This window comes from Octopus sinensis, linkage group LG24, assembly GCF_006345805.1.
Source record: "Octopus sinensis linkage group LG24, ASM634580v1, whole genome shotgun sequence".
NCBI classification, from domain to species: Eukaryota; Metazoa; Mollusca; class Cephalopoda; order Octopoda; family Octopodidae; genus Octopus; species Octopus sinensis.
The window spans coordinates 17,507,760-17,532,944 of NC_043020.1; the positions used below are offsets into that span (position 1 = coordinate 17,507,760).

General features: G+C 37.9%; 1 protein-coding gene across 1 annotated transcript in view; it reads left to right on the forward strand.

Annotated features, from left to right (window-relative positions):
- Positions 1-24,722, forward strand: part of LOC115223990 — a 45,209-nt gene extending 20,487 nt beyond the window's left edge. The window contains exons 2-4 of the mRNA XM_029794771.2: positions 10,688-13,100; positions 18,977-19,920; positions 24,224-24,722. Of these exons, the coding sequence (XP_029650631.1) occupies positions 10,730-13,100; positions 18,977-19,920; positions 24,224-24,493 (3,585 nt within the window). The 5' untranslated portion in view covers positions 10,688-10,729 and the 3' untranslated portion in view covers positions 24,494-24,722. The remainder of the gene's footprint in view (positions 1-10,687; positions 13,101-18,976; positions 19,921-24,223) is intronic.
- The last annotated feature ends 463 nt before the right edge of the window (positions 24,723-25,185 follow it).

Consider the following 25,185-nt stretch of genomic DNA (forward strand, 5'->3'; position numbering starts at 1 on the left):
CGTTTTCTATGCTGGAATGGGATGGACAGTTTGACAGGAGCTAACAAGCTGAGGGCTGCTCCAGGCTCCAGTTGTTTTTTGGGGGCTTGGTTTCCACAGCTGGATGCCCTTCCTAATGCCAACCACTTTACTGAGTGTACTGGGTGTCTTTTATGTGTCACTGCCATGGAGTCATTTGACATGGTGCTGGCACAACCACATTTTTGATGTGGCATTAGCATACTCTCTCTCTCTTTTTGCTCTTTTTACTTGTTTCAGTCATTTGACTACGGCCATGCTGGAGCACCGCCTTTAATCGAGCAACTCGACCCCCAGGACTTATTCATTTGTAAGCCCAGTACTTATTCTATCGGTCTCTTTTGCCGAACCACTAAGTAACGAGGACATGAACACACCAGCATCAGTTGTCAAGCGATGTTGGGGTGACAAACACAGACACACAAACACACACACGCATATATATATATATATACATATATACGACGGGCTTCTTTCAGTTTCCGTCTACCAAATCCACTCACAAGGCTTTGGTCGGCCCGGGGCTATAGTAGAAGACACTTGCCCAAGGTGCCACGCAGTGGGACTGAACCCGGAACCATGTGGTTGGTAAACAAGCTACTTACCACACAGCCACTCCTGCGCATGGATGCTTTTTATGTAGCACCAACATGGGCCCTTCTTTCGTGGTACTGGCATGTGTGTTTTTTACATGACACCAGCATGGGTGCTTTCTGCATGGCATCAGCACACATTACTGTAATAGAAATAGTGTTTTTGTTTGGGGCTGAGACTAGAACTAGAATGCTACTCTTCTGTGCAAGAAACAAAGTTTAACCACATTTTAGGAAAAACTTCCTGTCAAAAGATTTCCTGTTCTGCTCAAATGCACAATGAAATATACACCCTGTATTTGAACTCCAAGAGCAATGAGCTCACTCATCCATCCTGTTGTTATACCACTTCTAAATATTAATGGCCTTCTTCCTTCTTGGATAATGTATTTTTTTTCTTTCTTTTTTTCTTTTATTTGTTTCAGTCAGTACTTATTTTATCGGTCTCTCTTGCTGAACCGCTAAGTTACGCGGACGTAAACACACCAGCATCGCTTGTCAAGCGATGTTGGGGGACAAACACAGACACACACATACACACATACATATATATACAATGGGCTTCTTTCAGTTTCCATCTACCAAATCCACTCACAAGGCTTTAGTCGGCCCGACACTATAGTAGAAGACACTTGCCCAAGGTGCCACACAGTGGGACTGAACCCAGAACCATGCGGTTGGTAAGCAAGCTACTTACCACACAGCCACCATATTTGTGTGGATGAATGTATATTATGTTTGTGAGTCTGCATGTATGCATAAATGCAGCTAATTATGCAAGTGCATCTCTGAATTTGTGTGTGTGTGTGTATGTATGGGTGTACATGTATGTACAAAAGACTTTATCAATATTTATGTGTGTATGTGCTTATTTTTGTGTGAGTGTTTGTGGTTGTATGTGTTTCTCTATTTGTGCATCTGTATATGTATTTGTAACTGGCTTATGTGTGTGTGTATATATATGTGTGCACATGAGAGAAAGCATGACTATGTGTGTGAGAGAGAGAGACAGACATCTCACAGCTATGTTTAAACAGTTACAAGTATTGACTTGTAGTTGTTTTCAGTCTTCTGAAGCTTGACTGAACTCATCATCATCATCATCGTCATCATCATCATCAGTATTATTAATTAGAGAAGCTAAAAATACCATTTTCTGTAGAGAAATCAATGTATTACAAATTTATCTTTACAGTTGTTTTCACTGCCAATCTTTCTCTATTTCAGTAATAATGGCTCCTCCATTCTTTTGTTGTGTGTGTACTTTTTTTTTTTTAATATAGTTTTATAACTACAAGAATGGAATGGGAAGATTTTTGATAAATTTGGACAAAAATCTATGTTTGTTTGTTTGTGTGTGTGTGTGTATGAGTATCTGGGATGTACTTCTGTCATCACCACCATCTTCATTTTCACCACCATCATCATCATCATCATCATCACCACCATTTTCATTTTCACCATCATCATCATCATCATCATCACCACCATTTTAATTTTCACCATCATCATCACTAACAACAACAACATTTTAATAAGGGAATGTTTACATGTTCACTTTATCTTTTATAAATAGTATTCAAATCTTCAAATTATTTTCTGTCTTCAAGAAAGGAAAGACACAACATAATTCTAGATATGCAATTGCTGAATAAAAGATGGGATGGTTATAGCTGGTATGTCAGTCAAATAATGAACAGTCAACATGTTTGTCTCCATTACCACTTCACTGTTTGACTGATCAGCAGTGTTAAGTTTCCTTTGTTAGGGTTTGTCTGGGATTAAATAATTTTAAGACATTTTTTTTACTATCTTTGCATGAGTTGAGTGAATCTAACAAGAACAGAAGTGAGAATGGTTTGGTGAATAAGAGAGAGAGATAAAGGAGGAATAGCAGAGAATGAAGAGAATATATTTCTTTACTACCCACAAGGGGCTAAACACAGAGGGGACAAACAAGGACAGATAAACAAATTAAGTCGATTACATCGATCCCAGTGCATAACTGGTACTTAATTTACCGACCCCGGAAGGATGAAAGCAAAGTCCACCTCGGCGAAATTTGAACTTGGAACGTAATGACAGACAAAATACGGCTACGCATTTCGCTCGGCGTGCTAACGTTTCTGCCAGCTTAAGAATGAAGAGAATAGAGCCTGTGTGAGGTGTGAAGAGAAATGGGATGAAATGGTTGGGTCATGTGCTTACAATGAATGACAGTGACTGGGTAAGAGGGGTAATGGAAATGAATGTGGGAGGAAGCAGAGGAAGAGGAATGCTGAGTAAGACATGGCTATAGGTAATGGATGAGGAAATGAGGACAAGATATTGGCGAAAGAGAGGTGTAAATGATGGAGGAAAATAGAGAAGACTATCATGGAACCCAAAAGACTAACCTTTGCTTTAGCCAAGGAAATGGCCTTAAAACACTCATGTCTACTGATTCTGCTCTTCACTAGCCTAACAGTAATGTTTCAAATTTTGGGTCTAAGCCAGCAGTTTAAGGGAGAGGGAATAAGTTGATTGCATTGACCCCTATGTTGTATTTTATTTTATTGACCCTGAAAGGATGAAAAGCAAAGTTCTCCTCAGCTTATTTGAACTCAGGCCTAAAAGAACTAAAAGAGACGCTGTTAAATGTTTTGTTTGTGCTAACAAGTCTACCATTTTGCTGCCTTATAATAATAATCCTTTCTACTGGAGACACAAAGCCTCAAAGTAGCAGGGAGGGGACTAGTCGATTACATCAACCCTCCCCCAGTGTTTCACTGGTACTTAATTTATCAACCCCAAAAGGATGAAAGACAAAGTCGACCTTTGTGGAATTTGAACTCAGAATGTAGTGACAAGCAAAATACCACTAAGCATTTTGTCCAGCATACTAAAGATTCTGCCAGCTCACCACCTCAATTATAATAATCCTTTTTTATTGTAGGCACAAGGCCTGAAATTTTGTGGGGGCAGGGGCTACTTGATTACATTGCCCCCCCCCCCCCCCCCCGTACTCGACTGGTACTTGTTTTATCAACCCCAGAAGGATGACAAGCAAAGTTGACCACTACAGAATTTGAATAATAACAACAACAGCAATAATAATATTTTCTAACCTAGGTTTAAGGTTGCCCATTCTTTTTTGAGGGTGGTGTTTAATTAAATATGTTGACTCCAATATTTTAATCAAGTACTAGAAAGTTGAAAGGAAAAGTTCACCTCAGTAGGTTTTGAAATCAGTGTACAGAGAACTAGAAGAAATGCTTCAAGACATTATATCTTGTATTTATATAAATGATGGAGAAATTATACAAGATGTTTCGATTATACACAGTTCGATTACCTGTTGTTATCCATAGATTTATTGCAAGAACTTGTAATGGCGGTTGGGGTAACAGCATTATGAAATAGGAGATGGAATGTGTAACAGACTTTATTGGGTACAACACATGTTTCAACCTGTTCTGGGTCTCTTTGAGTACATCAATAAAATGTCTCACTAGGGATTTCTTGAGTCAGCTTACGTTTCACTATATGTCCATCAAATTCGAGAATGAGTAAAAACAGAAAAATTATTGAAACGCAAAAAAAAATCAAATATAAACATGGAAAGTATACATTCTAGTTTAGAGAAAATGATGTAATGAACTTTCACTGTTGTAACTGTTAAGAGGAAGAAAAGGAAGTAGAAGTTGAAAGGAAGATAATACTTAGACGAAAATTTCTTTGTGTTCATGCTTAGATGCACATATACATACACAGATACATACATACATACATATATATATATATATATATATATTCTTTTCTTTTCTTTTTTCTTTTTTATTTGTTTCAGTCATTTGACTGCGGCCATGCTGGAGCACTGCCTTTAGTCGAGCCCAGTACTTATTCTATTGTAAGCCCAGTACTTATTCTATCGGTCTCTTTTGCCGAACCGCTAAGTGACGGGGACGTAAACACACCAGCATTGGTTGTCAAGCAATGCTAGGGGGACAAACACAGACACACAAACACACATACACACATATATATATATATACGACAGGCTTCTTTCAGTTTCCGTCTACCAAATCCACTCACAAGGCATTGGTCGGCCCGAGGCTATAGCAGAAGACACTTGCCCAAGATGCCACGCAGTGGGACTGAACCCGCAACCATGTGGTTGGTTAGCAAGCTACTTACCACACAGCCATTCCTGCGCCTATATACGCATATACACATACGTGCTCACACACATCCAAGTATATGAGCATATACTTACAGCTAGATACATGTGACTACGCACATGCATGGACAAATATATACATATATATATAGGAACTCATATACACAGGTACACATGTGTATATGTACATAGATATACGTACATAGTATATATAAATATGTGCATAGATTTGTATGTAAAGCAAGAACTAGACGTCTGTGCAAAGTTTGACACACACACACAACAAAGGAGAGAAAAATCAATAAATTAAGGGGCCTGAACAGCCACTATCAGTTTCTGCTGGTTGCTGTCAAGACATCGGGTGTTTTCAGACCCTGTACTACCAATTTCTTCCACACAATAGAGACAGCAGTGACCAGTCAGAGAATTGGGACCAACTTCATGCAAGCATGAAGGCATGCTGGAAACTTGACTGAGGAGAGAAGGCCACAAATGACCCCTCCTTGTTTTTTCCTGTCCATCTTTGTGTGTGTCAAACTTTGCACAGATGGACAGGAAAAAAACAAGGAGGCGTCATTTGTGGACTTCTCTCCTCAGTCAAGTTTCCAGAAAAGGAGGCAAGCTAATTGATTACATCAACCCCAGTACTTGACTGGTACTTTATTTTATAGACCCCGAAAAGATGAAAGGCAAAGTTGACCTTGGCTGTATTTGAACTCTAAACATAAAGAGCTGAAAGAAATATTGCCAGCCCCTGGTGCCTCTAACACAAAAATAACCTCTCTCAATATCTTGATAATATTAACAATGAGAGTGTTTTATTTTCTTGTAAACCAATTTGTTTTTTTAATTGTTTTTACTGTTGTTGTTCCTGTTGTTGCTACTATTACAAGAGTCCATCTTTTTTCACCATTAATTGCATTTCTTCTGTTCAATTCTTTTGTGAAATAATTACAAGAAAGATGGAAACAATGAAACAGTAATGAGAAACAATGGCACTGAAAATAGTGATAATGATAATAATGGTAAAATTATTAATAATAATAATAATAATTATTATTATTATTATTATTATTATTATTATTATTATTATCATCGTTGTTGTTGTTATTGTGTTGATGATGATGAGTATTATGATGAACAATAAACATCAATAAAATGTGTTAATGGCTGCTTTGTTGAAGAACAATAATCATTAATAAAGTATTGTTTTACTTTCACTTTAGTTATTAGTATCTCTCTTTTCCTCTCCTTTCTCTCTCTCCCTAAGTATGTGTGTGTATATATAAATCGTCATCATCAGCTGCAGCAACATTTAACATCCATTTTCTATGCTGACATGTGTTGGATAGTTTCACATGAGCTGAGAAGGCTGGGAGTCACTCCAGGCTCCATTGTCTGCTCCAGCTTGGTTTCCACAGCTAGACACACTTCATATTACCAACCATGTCACAGAGTGCACTGGGTGTTTTTTACGTGACACCATCACTTTTTACACGATACCATCACCAGTGCTTTTTATGTGACACCAGCACCAATGCTTTTTATATAGTTACTAGCAGTATCGCCCGGCGTTGCTCAGGTTTGTAAGGGAAATAACTATAAAGCATTTTTAGAGAGTTATAGCCAAAAAATAGCCAAAAAATGGAAAAAAAATGATGGTAAATTTTTTTTTAGAGTTAAAAAAGGTGGAGTTGCGTCCCCTAGACGGTCTGTGGTTTGGGTTTCTGATTCTCGACCCCATGTCGAATTTATCGATTTTTTTCAGAACTGGGGGAACTTTTCAAAATTTTCGCTGCGTTAGTTTTGAATTATGACATTGGGCTATGTGTGTGTCAAGTTTCATCAGAATCGGTTGAAAGCCGTGGTCAGAGTGAGGGTACGAGAAAACAGACACACAGAAAACGCACAGACAAACTGCCGTTTATATAGAGAGAGATATAGGCACAGGCATGGCTATAGGCACAGGTGTGCCTATAGGCTCAGGCATGGCTAGCTATGTGGTTAACACATTCACTTCCCAACCACTTGATATCTATATAGTGCCATCTTGTGGTGATTTCAGGCATTTTGATAAAGTTAATTCCATCACCACCACTGTTACTACCACAGCTATTAATCACTAACATCCACTACCTCAACCATTAGCCACCATTACCACCTTCACTTCAACTGCTAGTCATAGTGTCTTAATCACTAACTACCACCACCACCACCATCCTAAGTACCTATTTCTTTATTACCCATAAGGGGCTAAACATAGAGGGAACAAACAAGGACAGACATAGGTATTAAGTCGATTACATCGACCCCAGTGTGTAACTGGTACTTAATTTATTGACCCCGAAAGGATGAAAGGCAAAGTCGACCTCGGCAGAATTTGAACTCACAACGTAACGGCAACCGAAATACCGCTAAGCATTTCGCCCGACGTGCTAACGTTTCTGCCAGCTCGCCGCCTTAGTACCACCATCCTAAGTACCATCACCATCTTCTCTGTAACCTACATTGATTAAATGAGAAAGCTAATTTAACAAGTTGTGGTGAGTGTGGAGTCACCCTTAATTATTATTAATCCCAGGTCCTTTCTGATCTGGAACAGCAGTATCTGTCAGGGTCTCATCTTAGGGTTAAATAACTTTTTCTAAGGATAGATTGAGTCCCTTAGCTGCACTGAAAGCAATCACCCTCTTCCAAAATTCCCTAACACAGCAAAGAAGAATATGGCTGATGAAACTAATATGAGGTATGTCCAATAACATAGGTTCATTCATACTATGGGGGCAACTACTTCAGGTATGGCATAAAACTGCATTCAGTGGTGATGGTCCAGTTAGTGAGTTCTGGAGTTGTGGGGGGATCATGGGTCATCCCTTAATTACCTATTTCTTTACTACCCACAAGGGGCTAAACACAGAGAGGACAGACAAACAGATTAAGTCAATTATATCGACCCCAGTGCGTAACTGGTACTTATTTAATCGACCCCGAAATGATGAAAGGCAAAGTCGACCTCGGCAGAATTTGAACTCAGAACGTAACGGCAGATGAAATACGGCTACGCATTTCGCCCGGCGTGCTAACGATTCTGCCAGCTCGCCGCCTTAATTACCATTACTCCCAGGTCTGTTCTGACCAGGGCTGGAATAGATTTTTTTTCTTTAGGGTAGATTGAGTTCCTTAGCTTCAGTGGAAGCAATCTGAGAGAAGGAAGCTCCTAAATTGATATCCTCTCCCAACATTCCTTAAGCCAGCACAAAAGAATATGACTGATGGAACTAACATGTGGTATGTCCTATAATATAGATACATACTATGAAGGCAACTACTTTGTGTATGACATAAAACTGCATCTGGTGGTGAAGATTCAATTAGAGAGTTCTGGGTTTGTGGGGATCATGGAGTCATCCCTTAATTACCATTCTGACCCAGAATGATATCTGTCAGAGTCTCATCTATGTGTTAAATAAATTTTTCTAAGGGTAGATTGAATTCCTTAATTGCTGTGAAAGCAATCAATCTAGGAGAAGGAAAACTCCAAAATTAAAAACCTCTTCCAACATATACCCTAAGCCAGCATGGAAGAGTATAAGATCTCATCAGAAAGTATCAAGACTGTTGCTATGGTAACAGAGCTAAAATACACAGTGTGAAGCCACTTGGCACAGATTGACCTTGAAATCTGTTTCATATGCACACTGATATAATGTTCTTGCGCTCTTGTATTGTTTATAGCAGTGTTTGGAAGTAGAGCATGGTCATCTCAAAAAGATCAAGCCTCGGCTGTACAAGACCTCCTTGGTTATGTCAAGGAAGATGAAAACATTTTGAAATAGTCATAGCAGGTGGCTAATTATGGGTCTATGGCAATGACCCTGAAACTCAGGCTCTGCCTTCGTAATAGAAGGCACCCAACAAGATTTCAAGAAGTCTAGGAAATTCAGGAGAATGTGATGAGGCAGCTGCTGGTTATCGCAAAAGTGGAGTTCCAGGAATTCTTGCATCAATGGAAGCAATGCTGGATTAAGTGTGTGGCTTCAGAAGGGGGCTACACCGAAGGAGATTAAATGCTGAATTGATATGCATTGTGTTAATTTTCTATTTATTGCATCAGTCCCAATGCATTTTAGTCAGACCTTGTACATGTGTGTGTGTGTGTATAGTTAACTCGAGGAAGTTAAGTCCTCATTAGGGATTATATAATCCAAGGTATTCCACTGGTTCAATCCATATCATAAAAAAAATATAATGATCACCAAAGTGGAGTCAGCTCTTTTTGAACCTTGAAGAAGTTCAACCATGAAATAAAAATAGTATGAATGTGGCAATTTCCTTAACACTAAACATGTTTTGGAGATTCCCATCAACTTTTTGGTTTGACAGAAACATATATGTAGGTTCTTATGTTATTTTCTTAACTTTTTTGAGCTTCAACTTCTAATTTTTTATTTGTAATGTTTTTTTTTAAATGTCATCTTTCTGCAACATGCAAATAAATCAGTAACTACAGTAATTACATCCATTTATTCTCCATTTCCTTTCCCTTGATATTATATATATATATATATATATATCAGCAACAATTTAGATTCAAATGAATATGGTACTTAATTTAGATGCACCAGAATTTTGTATGGTGTTACCTATAAAAATATGCGGGGTGATTATAATCAAAATTAAGCAACAAGAATGATTCCGGTAATTTAGTACAATTGTTTCATACTACATTTTATTAAAAGCTGTAAATATTACAGCAGATTTAAGATGCTGAGTAATCTTCAGCTAATTTATATAGGTTTTCCAATAATATAAAAGTTTTCAGATCAAGTAATAACATCTTAGGGAAGGTAAATATACAGATAAAGATGTAGATATGAATTTTAGGAACATGAGGATGTGTGGTTCAGATGCCAACTGACCAAAACTCTGCTTGTAACTGAATTGCTGTAAGAAATTTCTTTAGTCATAAGGATCAGGGCAAGGGAAGGCAAGGAATTCAAGCCAGCTGTAGAAAGAGGAGGAGTATATATATATATATATATATATATATATATATATACATTTACATACATATCCTCATTTAACATCCATGGGTTGGCCGGTTTGACAGAAGCTAACCAACTGAAAAGCTGTTCAGGTTCCATGTCTGTTTTGGTGTGGTTTCTGTGGCTGGGTGCCCTTCCTAATGCCAACCACTTTACAGAGTGTACTTGGTGCTTTTACATAGCACCAGCACAGGTGATTTTTATGTGGCACCAGCACTTACAAGCCCACAAGATTAGGGATGCTCAGCTGGAGAGGGTTGCAAAGGGACAAGCCTGTTTACAAGGGCAACCACACAGTATTTCATCAGTCTTAGGCATGCACACACACACACACACACACAATCACAAAACAAGTTTTTTACTTTCCATCTATCAGATCCACTCATAAAGCTTTAGTCAATCTGAGATTATAGTAGAAAACACTTGCCCAAGGTGCTACACAGTGGGACTGAACCCAAAACCATGTGGTTGAGAAGCAGACCTCCTAACCACATTGCCATGTCTGCATCTATGTTTGCCGATGTGTGTGTATATGTATGTATACATACACACACATGTATGCACAAAAACTATACATGCAGATAATTGCTCATAAACAGCTGCCAAATTTTTCTTTTATCACCTAATATTGTCTTAAGAAGAAAATCATTTTAAATTATATAATCTGTGCTGTATAGATTTTATTTAAATAAAGGTTGTGTTGGTCACAGCTGGGACCGCTTTGATCATATGCCTGATAATTTAAAATATGGTTTTCTTCAACACAATAGACACCTTCCCTTACCTTCTTTCCCTTCCCCAGAATCTATTAAAAACTCTTTGTTCCTGTACATTATATAATTCTAATGTTTCTTTATTTCTGTCTTCATTAGAATGTCATCCGTTATGGTGCGGCATTTCTTCTTTATTCCATAATGCTGTTCTTCTGGAAGTGGAATCGTAAACTCAAGCCGACATTTGTTACCCTGATATGCATTGGCGTTCTGCTTTTGTTACGTAACTTGGCATTTGACAACAGCATCTACAAGAGCATTACCCTACAGCAGAAAAAAGAATACCAGTTATTCTCGTCTTTCTATCGAATACGAGATAGGTTTAAGAATCCATTTCAGAGATCTGCACTTCGGCTAAATGACCTTGTTGTTTCCACCATACCAAATAAGACCGTTCAATCAAAGAACATTGTCTGCCAACATCCAAAGCTGGATTTGCAGAGCGACACAAACAAAAATGCCTTCTATGATGTTGGATCTATTCAATGTTTTGGTTCTGAGATTTTCAGTATGGAAAATGGTAAGTTAAAAATGGACAGCGCTTTACTTCATGGAGACCGTATCAAGCAGTGTACGTATCAGGCTATAGAACGCATTGATGATAACTATGCCACTTATACTGCACCCATTGGTGGTGATAATGTCAACTATCCTTTCAACATTGTTGTACAGCATGATTTCATCAGAGTTCAATGCTTCATTGAAACAAAGGATGTAGTCTTAGATTCTACAAGACATCTGTTATCTCTCTCTTCTAGACAAAAAAGTAATGTTAACTCTGAAGATAAACTTCATTACAAAAAACTGGTATTAAATGCTAATAGAATTTTGAGATATAGAGATGTTGCAGACCAATCTGAAACCACAAAAGTGTCAAAGATTACCAAAGGTGATAAAGATATCAGAAAAAGACCTTTCACAGACAAAGAAGTTCACAAAGGTAGCCTTTTGAATAATGGTTTAAAATTTCATAGAAATAATCCTCAAAAGCTAGGCAACAAAATGGTACGTTCCTCTTTTAAAACAAGTGATGATAATTTTGATCCGATGATGAAATATGGTGTGAAAGCTCTCGGTCAATACCAAAACAGAAATAAGCCTAGTTTATTACGATCTACCAATCAAAGAAGTAAAAGGAACAACTACAAAAAATTAGGAAATTTTCCATCAGGGAAAGTAAATAATTTAACATCAGGTATATCTTTAAAAGTAGCTTTTAATTCCTCTAATAAGAGTTATAAAAACAACCATATTGCTTCTATGAAGTCTAAATTTACGGATAAATTCCGACACAGTCTCAATTCTGTTTTCAACGGTGCTTTATATCAAGACAAAAATGGTTCATTTTTAGCCAATATCACTGCACAAAACGTGAAGAAAATTATTCATCAAAATGCCCATTCTTCACTTAAACTGCCAAGCAATATAAATATATTTAATTCAAATAGTTCAGGAAAGTATAAAAGAATTCCAAAGAAACTTACATATCCAAGCAATAATCTTTTTATACAAAACCAACAAAGCAATCATTCCAAAGGCATCAGCCGATTTCTCAAAACTCCGGATGTTGTTAAATCTTTACAGATTGACATGAAAAATCACTATGATCCACGGAAAAGAAGCAACAGGATCATTGCGAAAACTAAACAGAAACATCTGCCCTCAAAGAAGAGATCTATAAATGGCGTAATTTCTTCTTCAAATGGTTCTATCTTGCCAAAATCTAAACCTTCAGACAGTTCTGCCAACCATCAGTCTTTACCCCAAAGTAATGAATCAGAAATTCCTCAACTGATGCTCCTCCCCACTATTTCCAAATTGAATTCTCTGATCTACCCAGAAAACCAAATTCAAGTCAAAGCCAAACCAAAACCCAAACTCCAAGAAAAAGATGTAGTAAATGTAAAATTTTTGAATTCTTCTCCAATGAAACCTAGAAGCCAGTCTCATCCAAATATCAAAACAGTTCATAATCAACTTAGCTCACACCCAATGATCCAAATACTGAGACCAAAAGATACTTTTAAAAAATACCCATATACAACAAAATCTAAAATCCTGCCAAATAATCTTCAGATTGTTCCACCAAAACTTGAGAAACCTAAAAGAAAAACTGAGAAGGAAAAGAAATCACACATTTTCCATAACTTCGATATTGAAGATATGACTGATACCTTGTACTATGATAATTCCAAAGAAACCTACTTAAATCTTCCACCCGAACAATATGGTATTTACAACCAACTTCCAGATATTGAACAGTTCTTTGTTCAAATCTATCCAAAACCTGAGGTATTTCAACGTATTTCAGACATCCCTCAGTTTGTGCATTTGAACACAATTCCTCTGAATATTCTCATCTATGGACTGGATTCTTTATCTCACTTGTCTTTCCAACGTAAACTACCATTGTCTTATAAACATCTGAAAGACTCTCTCGGAGCAGTCATAATGAATGGTTACAATATTGTTGGAGATGCTACAGCGGCTGCAATAATTCCATTGCTCACTGGTAAGTAGACCCCCCTCTTTTTGCTTTACTTTTTTCTACATTATAACTAAGGCATAGGAGTGGCTGTGTGGTAAGTAACTTGCTTACGAACCACATGGTTCCGGGTTCAATCCCACTGCATGGCACCTTGGGTAAGTGTCTTCTACTATAGCCTCGGGCCGACCAAAGCCTTGTGAGTGGATTTGGTAGACGGAAACTGAAAGAAGCCCGTTGTATATATGTATATATATATATATATTTGTGTGTGTGTGTGCGTGTCTGTGTTTGTCCCTCCAACATCGCTTGACAACCGATGCTGGTGTGTTTACGTCCCCGTAACTTAGCGGTTCGGCAAAAAAGAGACCAATAAAATAAGTACTAGTACTATTTCAAAGAATAAGTCCTGGGGTCGATTTGCTCGACTAAAGGCGGTGCTCCAGTATGGCCACAGTCATGACTGAAACAAGTAAAAGAGTAATAGCTCTATTATCATTTCCTTCTTTCTCTTCTATTTAGGCAGGGTTATCTGCTCAGCTTCTGAAGGCACATGGCTTAGTGGTTAGGGGCATTCGGCTAATGATCGTAAGGTCATGAGTTCAATTCCCAGCGGCACACTGTGTCCTTGAGCACGACACTCTATCTCACTTTGCTCCAGTCCACTCAGCTGGCAAAAATGAGTAGCACCTGTTTCAAAGGGCCAGCCTTATCACACTGTGTGACACGTTGATTCTCCTTGAGAACTATATTAACCCTTTTGATACCAACCCGGCTGAAACTGGCTCTAGCTCTGTAGTACAAATGTCTTGTTTTCATAAGTTTTAATCAAAATCTTCCACCAAATCTTAGTCACAATTTATGTTCCTAACACCAGCTTAATGATAACTAAGTTATTTTACAAAATTCTTTGTTATATCTAAAATAATTGAAAGAAACACAGAGCATCCCAAAATAAATACAGTAACGAAAGGGTTAAGGGTACACGTGTCTGTGAAGACCCAGTCACATGCACATTAATTTCACAAGCAGGCTGTTCTGTTGATCAGATCATCTGGAACCCTCATCTCTGTAACTGACGGAGTGCCAGTAAATTATCTGCTCAGATGGCTACAGTGGTTTAACACTTCCTATATATTATTTTGAACCCATAAGAATTGAGTAAAAAAAAAGTTCCTTAACCATAGGAGTGGCTGTGTGGTAAGTAGCTTGCTTACCAATGGCATGGGTTGGACATCTTGACTGGAGCTGGTACAGTTAGCTGTCACTCCTGGCTCCATTGTCTGTTCCGACATGGTTTCTACAGCTGGATGCCCTTCCCAATGCCAACCACTCCACAGAGTACTGGGTGCTTTTTATGTGGCACCAGCACTGGTATCAATTCTCCTGTGGCAGATAGGCTTTCTTGAGTATATGTCTTTGTGTTTGTCTCCCATCACCACCTGACAACTGGTGTTAGTTTATTTACATCCTTGTGAAATAGTGGTTTGGCAAAGGGGCACTAATAGTGCGAATACCAGTCTTTAAAAACAAAATAAGCACAAGGGTCAATTTGTTTGATTAAATTCTTCAAGTGGCATCCCTGAATAGCCACAGTCCAATGGCTGAAACTAGCAAAAGACAAGAGGAGTAATCTGGGCCTTTCTATGGGGTTTCTCTAAATTACCCTATTGAGTGAGTTTTCTTGTTGAAATTTTTATTGTTAAATTTTTTTTCTTTTCATCAACTTCCTTTTATTCTATGTAGACCCTATTTTTGGTGTCCTTGTATTTCATCTTTGTATTGTCTTCCATGTCTTCAGCCAGTGCTTAAGCACAGGAGTGGCTGTGTGGTAAGTAGCTTACTTACCAACCACATGGTTCCAGGTTCAGTCCCACTGCGTGGCATCTTGGGCAAATGTCTTCTACTATAGCCTCGGGCCGACCAAAGCCTTGTGAGTGGATTTGGTTGACGGAAACTGAAAGAAGTCCGTTGTATATATGTATATATATACATATGTGTATGTATATGTGTGTGTATGTTTGTGTGTCTGTGTTTGTCCGACCAACACCGCTTGACAACCGATGCTGGTGTGTTTACGTCCCTGTAACTTAGCTGTTCGGTAAAAGAGACCGATAGAATAAGTACTAGGCTTACAAAGAAAAAGTCCTGGGGTCGATTTGCTCGACTAAAGGTGGTGCTCCAGCATGGCCGCAGTCAAATGACTGAAACAAGTAAAAGAGTAAAGAGAGTGTTACTCAAGTATCTGGATTGATGGAATTCATTTGTCCTCTCCCTTCAAAAGTTGGCTGTTGAAAAAAAAAAAGTCATCATCATAACCCTCTCCCCCCCACTCTTCCTTTAACATTTGTTTTCCCTGAGCTGGCAAGCATGTGAGCTGCACTAGATTCCAGTCTGATTTGGCTTGGTTTCTGCAGATGGATACCCTGCCTAACACCAACCACTTTACAGTGTGTGCTGGGTGCTTTTAATGTGGCACCAGCATGAGAACTGTTATATGGCACCAGTATGAATGCATTCTACATGGCACCAGTTCAGGACTCTTGCAAGTCAGGCCTCTTCCCCAGGGGATGCGGCCTTAACACTTCTGCTGTGGAGGATTGGTCTTCTTGAGTACAGTAAGGTGCCAGGTATCTTGGTCCAAGGCGGTGAGCTGGCAGAAATGTTAGCACGCCGGGCGAAATGCTTAGCAGTATTTCGTCTGCTGCTACTTTCTGAGTTCAAATTCCGCCGAGGTCAACTTTGCCTTTCATCCTTTCGGGGTCGATTAAATAAGTACCAGTTATGCACTGGGGTCGATGTAATCGACTCAATCCATTTGTCTGTCCTTGTTTGTCCCCTCTGTGTTTAGCCCTTTGTGGGTAGTAAAGAAATAGGTATCTTGGTCCCTTGTCATCTTGTGCGAAAGCTTCAGCATCCTGAGATCATCTTTGCAGTATTGTTCTGTCTTGTTGTTTTGGGTTCAATTCCTGTTTACCCTTTAGCATTCAAATAGGCCATATCAGGCCCAAATATTCTACCTTTTTTATGTTTAAACTGGCCAGATCTAGCCACTTATACCTTCTCTCCAATATGATCCTAAAAATAAACAATCACATCATAAAAATCTCAGAGCTAGATTAATACAAAATAATGTGAACAAATAAGCCATTATTTGAACAAATAAGCCATTATCCATTTGACTGGATAATCTGAATACTAAAAGGTTAAGGTTCTTTCATTCTATTTTGGAGTTGATAAAATACAGGTCAAGTACTGCAATTACTGCCATCGATTAAACCACTCAACTCAAAATTATTGGCTTCGTTTCTAAATTAGAAACAATTATTATTGTCAGTTGAGTATGATTATTATTGTTATTATTATTATTAGACAGTATGAAGAACATGATGCAATTGCAATAGATGTTTTATTGGTTTGAATGATATTTCAACAGCTTGCCTGTCTTTGTCAAGTTCAAAATGAAAAATGATACATAGAAATTCAAAAGTTCAACTTTTGAATTTCCATGTATTACTTTTCATTTTGAACTCAACAAAAACACGTAATCTGTCGAAATATCATTCAAACCAATAAAATATTTATTGCAATCACATCGTGCTCTTTATATTGTTTGAGGGCTAGTGGAGGGAAAGTGTGACGACGTTCTCTGGGCGTTGATGAAGATCAACTAACCAGTCTGTTTCGGAGAACTTTCAGGCCTGGGCCAATGGATAACTTCCAGAAATCCCTTGCCTGGCAGTGCTACTGAGGGGCGCTGCCTGTTCGAGATATACTTTAAAAGCACGGAAGTGCCATGACTTGGGCCTGCCCGAAGTGTGCCCAGGACATTGAAACTGTTCTGCATGTCCTAGTCCAGTGCCCGAATATTGCTGACCTATGGGTTTATGTTGAAAACTTGTTGTTGTGTGTAGGACAGATCCGGCTATCAGCTGAATCTATTGTGAGGATTGCCCCACTGCCCTCTTTTGGCCAGAAGGGGCAAGCAATTTTTATTTGTCTAGTGGTTGTAGCGAAAGACGTAGTGTGGTGGACCCGTTTGAAAGGGCAAAAGACAGACACTTTCCTCTTTGACCAAACCCTCATCAACTTTTTCAAGTTTCACTTAAAAAAGAAGTTGAGGATGGAGAGGGAAGTGTTGCCTTGTATCAAGTTTGTTGAAAGGTGGGTGAACATTGAAAGAATGGCCAGTGTGAAAAGACCAATTCTGAGCATGCATCTATAAAAAGGGAATTAAAGGAGAAGGGCTCTTACCCTGTTGATCAGGCATCTGTGGCTTTTGTAGGTTTTCCCACGAGGACCTTAAAGTGCCTCCCCTACTGGAGTGTTAATTTGTTTAATTTTTTATTGTTATACTTTATTTACACATGGAAAACCCATTGTATTGTCCTGTTTTTGTCTTTTATGTTGTTGCATGTCCTTTAATGTTATTGTATGTGAGCCCTTGTGACTAATAAAAGAATGAATTATTATTATTAAGGCGGTGAGCTGGCAGAATCGTTAGTATGCTGGACGAAACGCTTTCTGGTATTTCACCTGTCTTTATGTTCTGAGTTTAGATTCAGCCAAGGTCAACTTTACCTTTCATCCTTTCAGGGTTGATAAAATAAGTACCAGTGAAATACTTGGGTTGATGTAATCAACTCATCCCCTCCCCTAAAACTGCTGCTCTTGTGGCAAAATTTGGAATCATTATTATTGTTATTATGATTATTATTATTATTATTATTATTATTATTAAGGCAGTTAGCTATCATACCAGACAAAATACTTTGTAGCATTTCTTCCAGCAATTTCAGAGGAGGGTGTAAGTCAATTACATCGACCCCAGTGTGCAGCTGGTACTTATTTTATTGATTTCAAAAGGATGAAAGGCAAAGTCAACCTCAGCAGAATTTGAACTCAGATTGTAAAGGCGAACGGAATGTTACTAAGCATTTTGTTTGACATGCTAACGATTCTGGCTTATTATTGTTATTATTTTTAAGGTAGCTAGCTGGCAGAATTGTTAGCACACTGGACTAAATGCTTAGCAGCAATCATCCATTTCTACATCCACAGTTCAAATTCTACCAAGGTTAAATTTACCTTTCATTCTTTCAGGGTTGATAAAATAAGTCCCAGTTGAGCACAGGGGTCAATCATCATCATATCATTGTTTAACGTCTGTTTTCCATGCTAGCATGGGTTGGACGGTTCAACTGGGGTCTGGGAAGCCAGAGGGCTGCACCAGGCCCAATCTAATCTGGCAGTGTTTCTACAGCTGGATGCCCTTCCTAATGCCAACCACTCTGTGAGTGTAGTGGGTGCTTTTTACGTGCCACCTGCACAGGTGCCAGACGAGGCTGGCAAACGGCCAAAAACTAATGCGTTCCCATGCCGAAATCAAACCCGGGCTGCCTGGGTGAAAGCCAGGTATCCTAACCACTAGACCACCAATTAACCCCTCACCCCTAAAAAATTGATAGCCTTGTGTCAAAATCTAAGAGAATTAAAGGTGGCAAGCTAACAGAATTGTTAGCATGCCAAGCAAAATTCTTAGTGGCATTTGATCCATCTTTACATTCTGAATTCAAATGCTACAGAGGTCGGCTTTGTTTTTCATCCTTTTGGAGTCAATAAAGTAAATGAGAGTTGAGCACTGGGCGTGATGTAATTGATTAGCCCCCTCCTCTAAAATTTCAGGCTTTGTACTTATTGTGGAAGGAATTGTTATTGTTATTAAGGTGGTGAGGTGGTGGAATCATTAGCATACCAGACAAAATGCTTAGTGACATTTTTTCCATCTTTATGTTCTGTGGTTGACTTTTTGCTAAGGAGCAATACAGTTCACTTACCCCTGCTCTGAAATTGCTGGCCATATGCCTAAATTCAAACTCATTATTGTCATTTTTATTTTTCAGGAAGAACAGAAACTGAATTACCTGAAGTCCGTAAGAACCAACTTACTTCAGGATTTGTTGATGATTATCCTCTGGTATGGAACAAGTTCCGTTCGAAAGGCTACGTCACGTTATTTGCCGAAGACTGCCCTAGTCTTGGTGTATTCAATCTACGTTTCAATGGTTTCTACAATGCGCCGACTGACCACTACATGCGACCTTTCTGGCAAGCCATCAGTGAATCTGTGCTTGATGAAAGCAGCATCAACTTCTGTCTTGGCTCCAAACCAAAGCATCAGTTCACTTTGGATTATCTCAAAGACTTTTTCCAGAAGTATAACAATGTATCCAAGTTCGCATTTGCTTTCCACGGAGAACTGTCTCACAATGACAACAATCCTATCCAGTACCTGGACAAGGATCTGCTGACATTCTTTCAGTCCATGGAGAAGGGAAACTACTTAAACAACACCTTATTGATAGTTATGAGTGACCACGGAGCACGATATGGCAGTGTACGCAACACAGTCCAAGGCAAGCTGGAAGAACGCCTGCCTTTCATGTCCTTCGTGTTCCCCAAGTGGTTTCAATTGAAATACTCATATTTTATGAAAAATCTGAGGGGCAATCAGGAGAGACTAGTGACACCATTTGACGTGCATGAGACAATGCTGGACATACTTGACTCGACTCGTATGTTTGAACCTGTTGATTACTCGACTCGTGGTCTCAGTCTCTTGCAGCCAATCCCACTTAATCGAACATGCAAATCTGCTGGCATTGCTATGCACTGGTGTAGCTGCCTGTCGAGATACCCTGTTGATCCTTCCACCCAGCTTGTACATTCATCAATGCAGAAAGTTATGTCCTACATTAGGACACTTCTGTTGCCTGTGAAACATTTGTGTGGTCAACTTTCACTGAAAAAAATATTCTCTGTCTATTTAGTGTCTCCGAATGAGAAGGTTTGTACTGTTACATTTAAATATATCTCCTTAGAAACTTGTTTGTACTTTACAGTTAGGTGTAAACATATTTAATGCAGAGAAAAAAAATCTAAAACATGAGCAAGTCCAGTGAAATCAATACTTCTGAAGAGGTCTAATAAAACCAAAACATGTTCAGTGTTGTCTCTCCTACTTTTGAAAATGATTATCTTTTATTATGCATTGAGAAAATGCTTTCTTCTCACCATAGTCAGATTTGTTTTCTCTACATTAAATATGTTAACTCCTACTTTTGATTTTCAGACAAACAGTGGCCCTGAGTAATAAAAAACTGTGTTTTGTTTTTTCATAATGAGCAAATGGTAGGTGCACATGGAGGTAGTGAAATAGGGTGTAGCAAATGTCTCCATGTAAAACAGGGTGTCATAAATTTAAACATGTATCCTGATGAAATATAAAACTAAAACTTGTATCTTCAGATTTAGTTTGTGTGAAGCAGAATAGGAGATATATCTTTCTTGAGATAGGAGGCCCAGTTACATGCAGCTAATATCCCTTACAAGTAGCAAAATTAAATACTGTATTATTATTATTATTATTATTATTATTATTATTATTATTATTATTATTATTATTCTATGTTTGACTTTTGCTTTATATTTGTACAAGTTGGCTCCAAGTCTCACCTAGAGACCTCAAGAGACAACAGGTTGGAAGTTCATGCTGTTGTTATGCCTAGTGTGCCATATATTTGGTTTTGTTTTGGTGTTGTACTAGTGAATGTCCAAAAAAAAAAAAATGTTTGTTTTAAACCCTGAGATTACATAGAAAGTATTTTGCGTAGGATACGAGCAGTTCCCATGAGCACTATCTTTTGAATTTCTGCCATTTTGGGGTTTCCTATTATTATTATTATCATCATCATCTTCATCTTCTTCTTCTAGTTAGCCTCCTCAGGTATTAAAAGTTTCAGAAGTACACCAGGTTGATTCAGTCAACAAAACTCTCTCTCTCTCTCCCCCTCTCTCCTGTAAAAATATTCAGTCTGTTGGTTCATTGTAGCAGATTATACTGTTTTATTTTTATAGTCAAAATTTTTTTTATAAATTTTAATAACATATAAACATTTAAAACATTTAAATTTAAAAAAGAGAAACAATTTTTTGTTTTCTTACCTTTAACATATGTCTTTGGATTGATTATCTGTTCCAGAATTGATCTTTGTTAATTCTGAACACTTCAGATAATCTTTATGTACAAAAGGCGGCAAAAAAAACAAACAAACAAAAAAATCAATGCAACTGACTTAAACAAAAGCAAAATATATATTTCAGAATTGATTAAATCAACAAAACTGGTTTATTTACTTTCCTTTTAATGATTTTTAGTTTTTGAGAAATGGTTTATGGAGCAGCAGATGGCTGTCATAGTTAGCTCAATTAGCAAACAGACCTATGATTAAGGGCATTCCAGCGATGACCAGGAATTACTAAATTGTCCATTGTCATCTTCCTCCTTCATTTCAAATTGTACAAACTTGTCTGCTGTCATTTCTAGCAGGCAACTACATACAGGCTCTCTTGTTGTTTAACCTATTCTTTTACTTGTTTCAGTCGTTTGACTGTGGCCATGCTGGAGCACCGCCTTTTAGTTGAGCAAATCGGCCCCAGGACTTACTCTTTGTAAGCCCAGTACTTATTCTATCGGTCTCTTTTGCCAAACCACTAAGTTACAGGGACGTAAACATACCAGCACTGGTTGTCAAGCAATGTTGGTGGGGGGGGGGACAAACACACACACACACACACACACACACACATATATACAGCAGGCTTCTTTCAGTTTCCATCTACCAAATCCACTCACAAGGCTTTGGTCAGCCCGAGGCTACAGTAGAAGACACTCACCCAAGGTGCCATGCAGTGGGACTGAACCCGGAACCATGTGGTTGGTAAGCAAGCTACTTACCACACAGCCACTCCTACGCCTATCAATCTTCTTAATCAATCTGATCCAACAGATCTATGATCAAATGTATTCTGATTATGCCCATCCTGTTAATATATATATATATATATATATATATATATATATATATATATATATTAATTATTGAAAACAAAGTTATTTTGTTCCACATGGGTAGACAAATAGGAGAAATAGAAGTTGAAAATACACTGTGAATAGCTAAAATATTTCTTTTATTATTATAATTAAAGACTCAACTGGTTTCACAGAGAATAGTTAAATAGCCTGGTTAAGCTATTCAATTCAGGCTGGCCAGTTCCTGTTAAATCATCTAACCCATTCTAGCAAAAAAAAAATGTTAAATGATGATCGGGGAAAGATGGTAATTGGCAGAATTTGTAATTTCCACAAATTCCAGGCCTTGTCCCTGGTGGTTTGTTTTAGTTCTTTACATTCTTAGTTCAAATACCATTGCGATCCAATTACTTTTCCTCCTCCAAGCATTGATAAAACACCAGTCAAGTACTTCTTACCTTCCACTTATCGTGTCTTGATTGCAGGGTCAAGTGTGGGAAGATCATAAGGGGTACCTGTATCAAACTGTGAGGAAATAGCAGCTAAAATATTAGTAAAAGGTGTGATGTATGTTGATAACAAGTCCTACTTGTTTAACCCTTTCGTTACCAACCCGGCTGAAACTGCCTCTGGTTCTGTAGTACAAATGTCTTGTTTTCATAAGTTTTGAATTAAAGTCTTCCACCGAACCTTATTTCTTTATTGCCCACAAGGGGCTAAACATAGAGAGGACAAACAAGGACAGACAAAAGGATTAAGTCAATTACATCGACCCCAGTGTGTAACTGGTACTTAATTTATCGATCCCGAAGGGATGAAAGGCAAAGTCGAACACGGTAGAATTTGAACTCAGAACGTAACGGCAGATGAAATACCTATTTCTTTATTACCCACAAGGGGCTAAACATAGAGGGGACAAACAAGGACAGACAATGAGATTAATCGATTACATCGACCCAGTGTGTAACTGGTACTTAATTTATCGATCCCGAAGCAAAGTCGACCACGGCAGAATTTGAGCTAAGAATGTAACGGCAGATGAAATTCCGCTAAGCTTTTCGCCAGGCATGCTAACGTTTCTGTCAGCTCTCCGCCTAACCTTAGTCACCAAACCTTAGTCACAAACCCTTGGTCACCAAACCTTAGTCACAATTTATGTTCCTAACACTAGCTGAATGATAACTAAGATATTTTGCTAAATTCTTTGTGATATTTAAAGTAATTGAAAGAAACATGGAGCATCCCAAAATAAATACAGTAATGAAAGGGTTAACAAAGAATATTACTCTAAAGGTGGCAAACTGGCAGAATTGTTTGCACTCCAGGCAAAATGCTTAGCAGTATTTCATCCATCTTTACATTCTGAGTTCAAATTCCACCGAGGTCGACTTTGTCTTTCATCCTTTCAGGGTCAATAAAATAAGTACCAGTTGAATACTGGGGTTGATTTAATCAACTTAGTCCCTCCCTCAAACTTGCTGCCTTGTGCCAAATTTTGAAACTATTGTTGTTGTTATTATTATTATCGTTAACTGTGAGCTGGTAGAATTGCTAGCACGCTGGGAAAACTGCTTAGTGACCTTTCATCCATATTATTATGTTCTGCATTCGGATTCTTTTGAGATCGACTTTGGCCTTTCGTCCTCTTTAGGGGTTGATAAAATAAGTATCTGTTGAGCACTGGGGTTGATGTAATCAACTTACTCCCTACACCAAAAATTGCTGGCCTTGTGTCAAAATTTGAAACCATTATTATTTAAGAAAGCAAGTTGGCAGAATTGTTAGCATGCCAGGCAAAATGCTTAATGGGATTTTCTCTGTCCTTATGTTTTGAGTTCAAATTCCTCTGAGGTTTACTGTCTTTCGTCCTTTCAAGGGTTGCTAAGGTACCAGTTGAGCACTGGGGTTGATGTAATCAATTAGCCCCGTCCCCAAACTTGCTGGCCTTGTGCCAAAATTTGAAACCAATTCTTTTATTATTAACTATTATTATTGTTGTAATTGTTATTATTATTATCATCATCATTATTATTATTATCATTATTATTATTATTATTATTATCATTATTATTATTATCATTATTATTATTATCATTATTATTATCATCATTATTATCATTATTATTATTATCATTATATTATTATTATTATCATTATTATTATTATCATTATTATTATTTTTTTGTTATTATTATTATTATTATCATCATTATTATTATCATTATTATTATCATTATTATCATCATTTTTATTATTATTATTATTATTCAAATTGCAGGTTCTGAAATTTATTAGTTCCAAGGATCCTGATAACCGAATTGCTAACTTCAGCCGGCAGACACTGCTGGATACCATCAATTACCAACTGACCTTTGAGACAAAACCAAACAATGGCCTTTATGAAGCCAGCGTAAAGGTCAACCTTGAAAACCAAAATTTCCAAGTTTTCCCTGAAATCAGCCGTCTCAACAAATATGGCGATGAACCAAACTGTATCAGTGAGAAATTCCCAGATCTTCGAAAATATTGCTATTGTAAGAATGTTTGAGAAGCAGTGGTGCTGGTGATGGTGGTGTGATGACCCCCACAGGGCAAAGTGCAGTGGACTGATCACTACATTCTTTCTGTTCCATTTTACCATCATTGATATTACTATCATCATCATCATCATCATCATAATGTTATTCATTTCTTTAAAAAATCCAATGGTCTGTGTAAATATTATTACCATTATTTATTATTAAGGCAGCGAGGTGGCAGAATCATCAGCACACCAGGCAAAATGCTTAGCGGTATTTCGTCTGTTGCAGTATTTCTGGGTTCAAATTCTGCTGAGGGCAACTTTACCTTTCATCTTTTTGGCGTTTATAAATTAAGTACCAATTAAGTACTGGGGTTAATGTAATTGGCTAGCCCCATCTCCGGGAATTCCAAGCCTTATACCTATAGTAGAAAGTATTATTATCAATATGGTGGCAGGCTGGTAGAATCATTAGCAAGCCAGGCATTTTGTCTGCCTTTACGTTCTGAGTTCAAAATTCACCGGGGTCAAAATTACCTTTCGTGTTTTGGGGGTCAATAAAATAAGTACCAGTTGAGTACTGGGGTTGATGTAATCGATTTAATCCTTCTTCTGAAATTGCTGGGCTTGTGCCAAAATTTGAAATCATTATTATTATTATTATTATTATTAAGGTGGTGAGTGGGCAGAATATGTACCACTTGAACATTGGAGTCAAT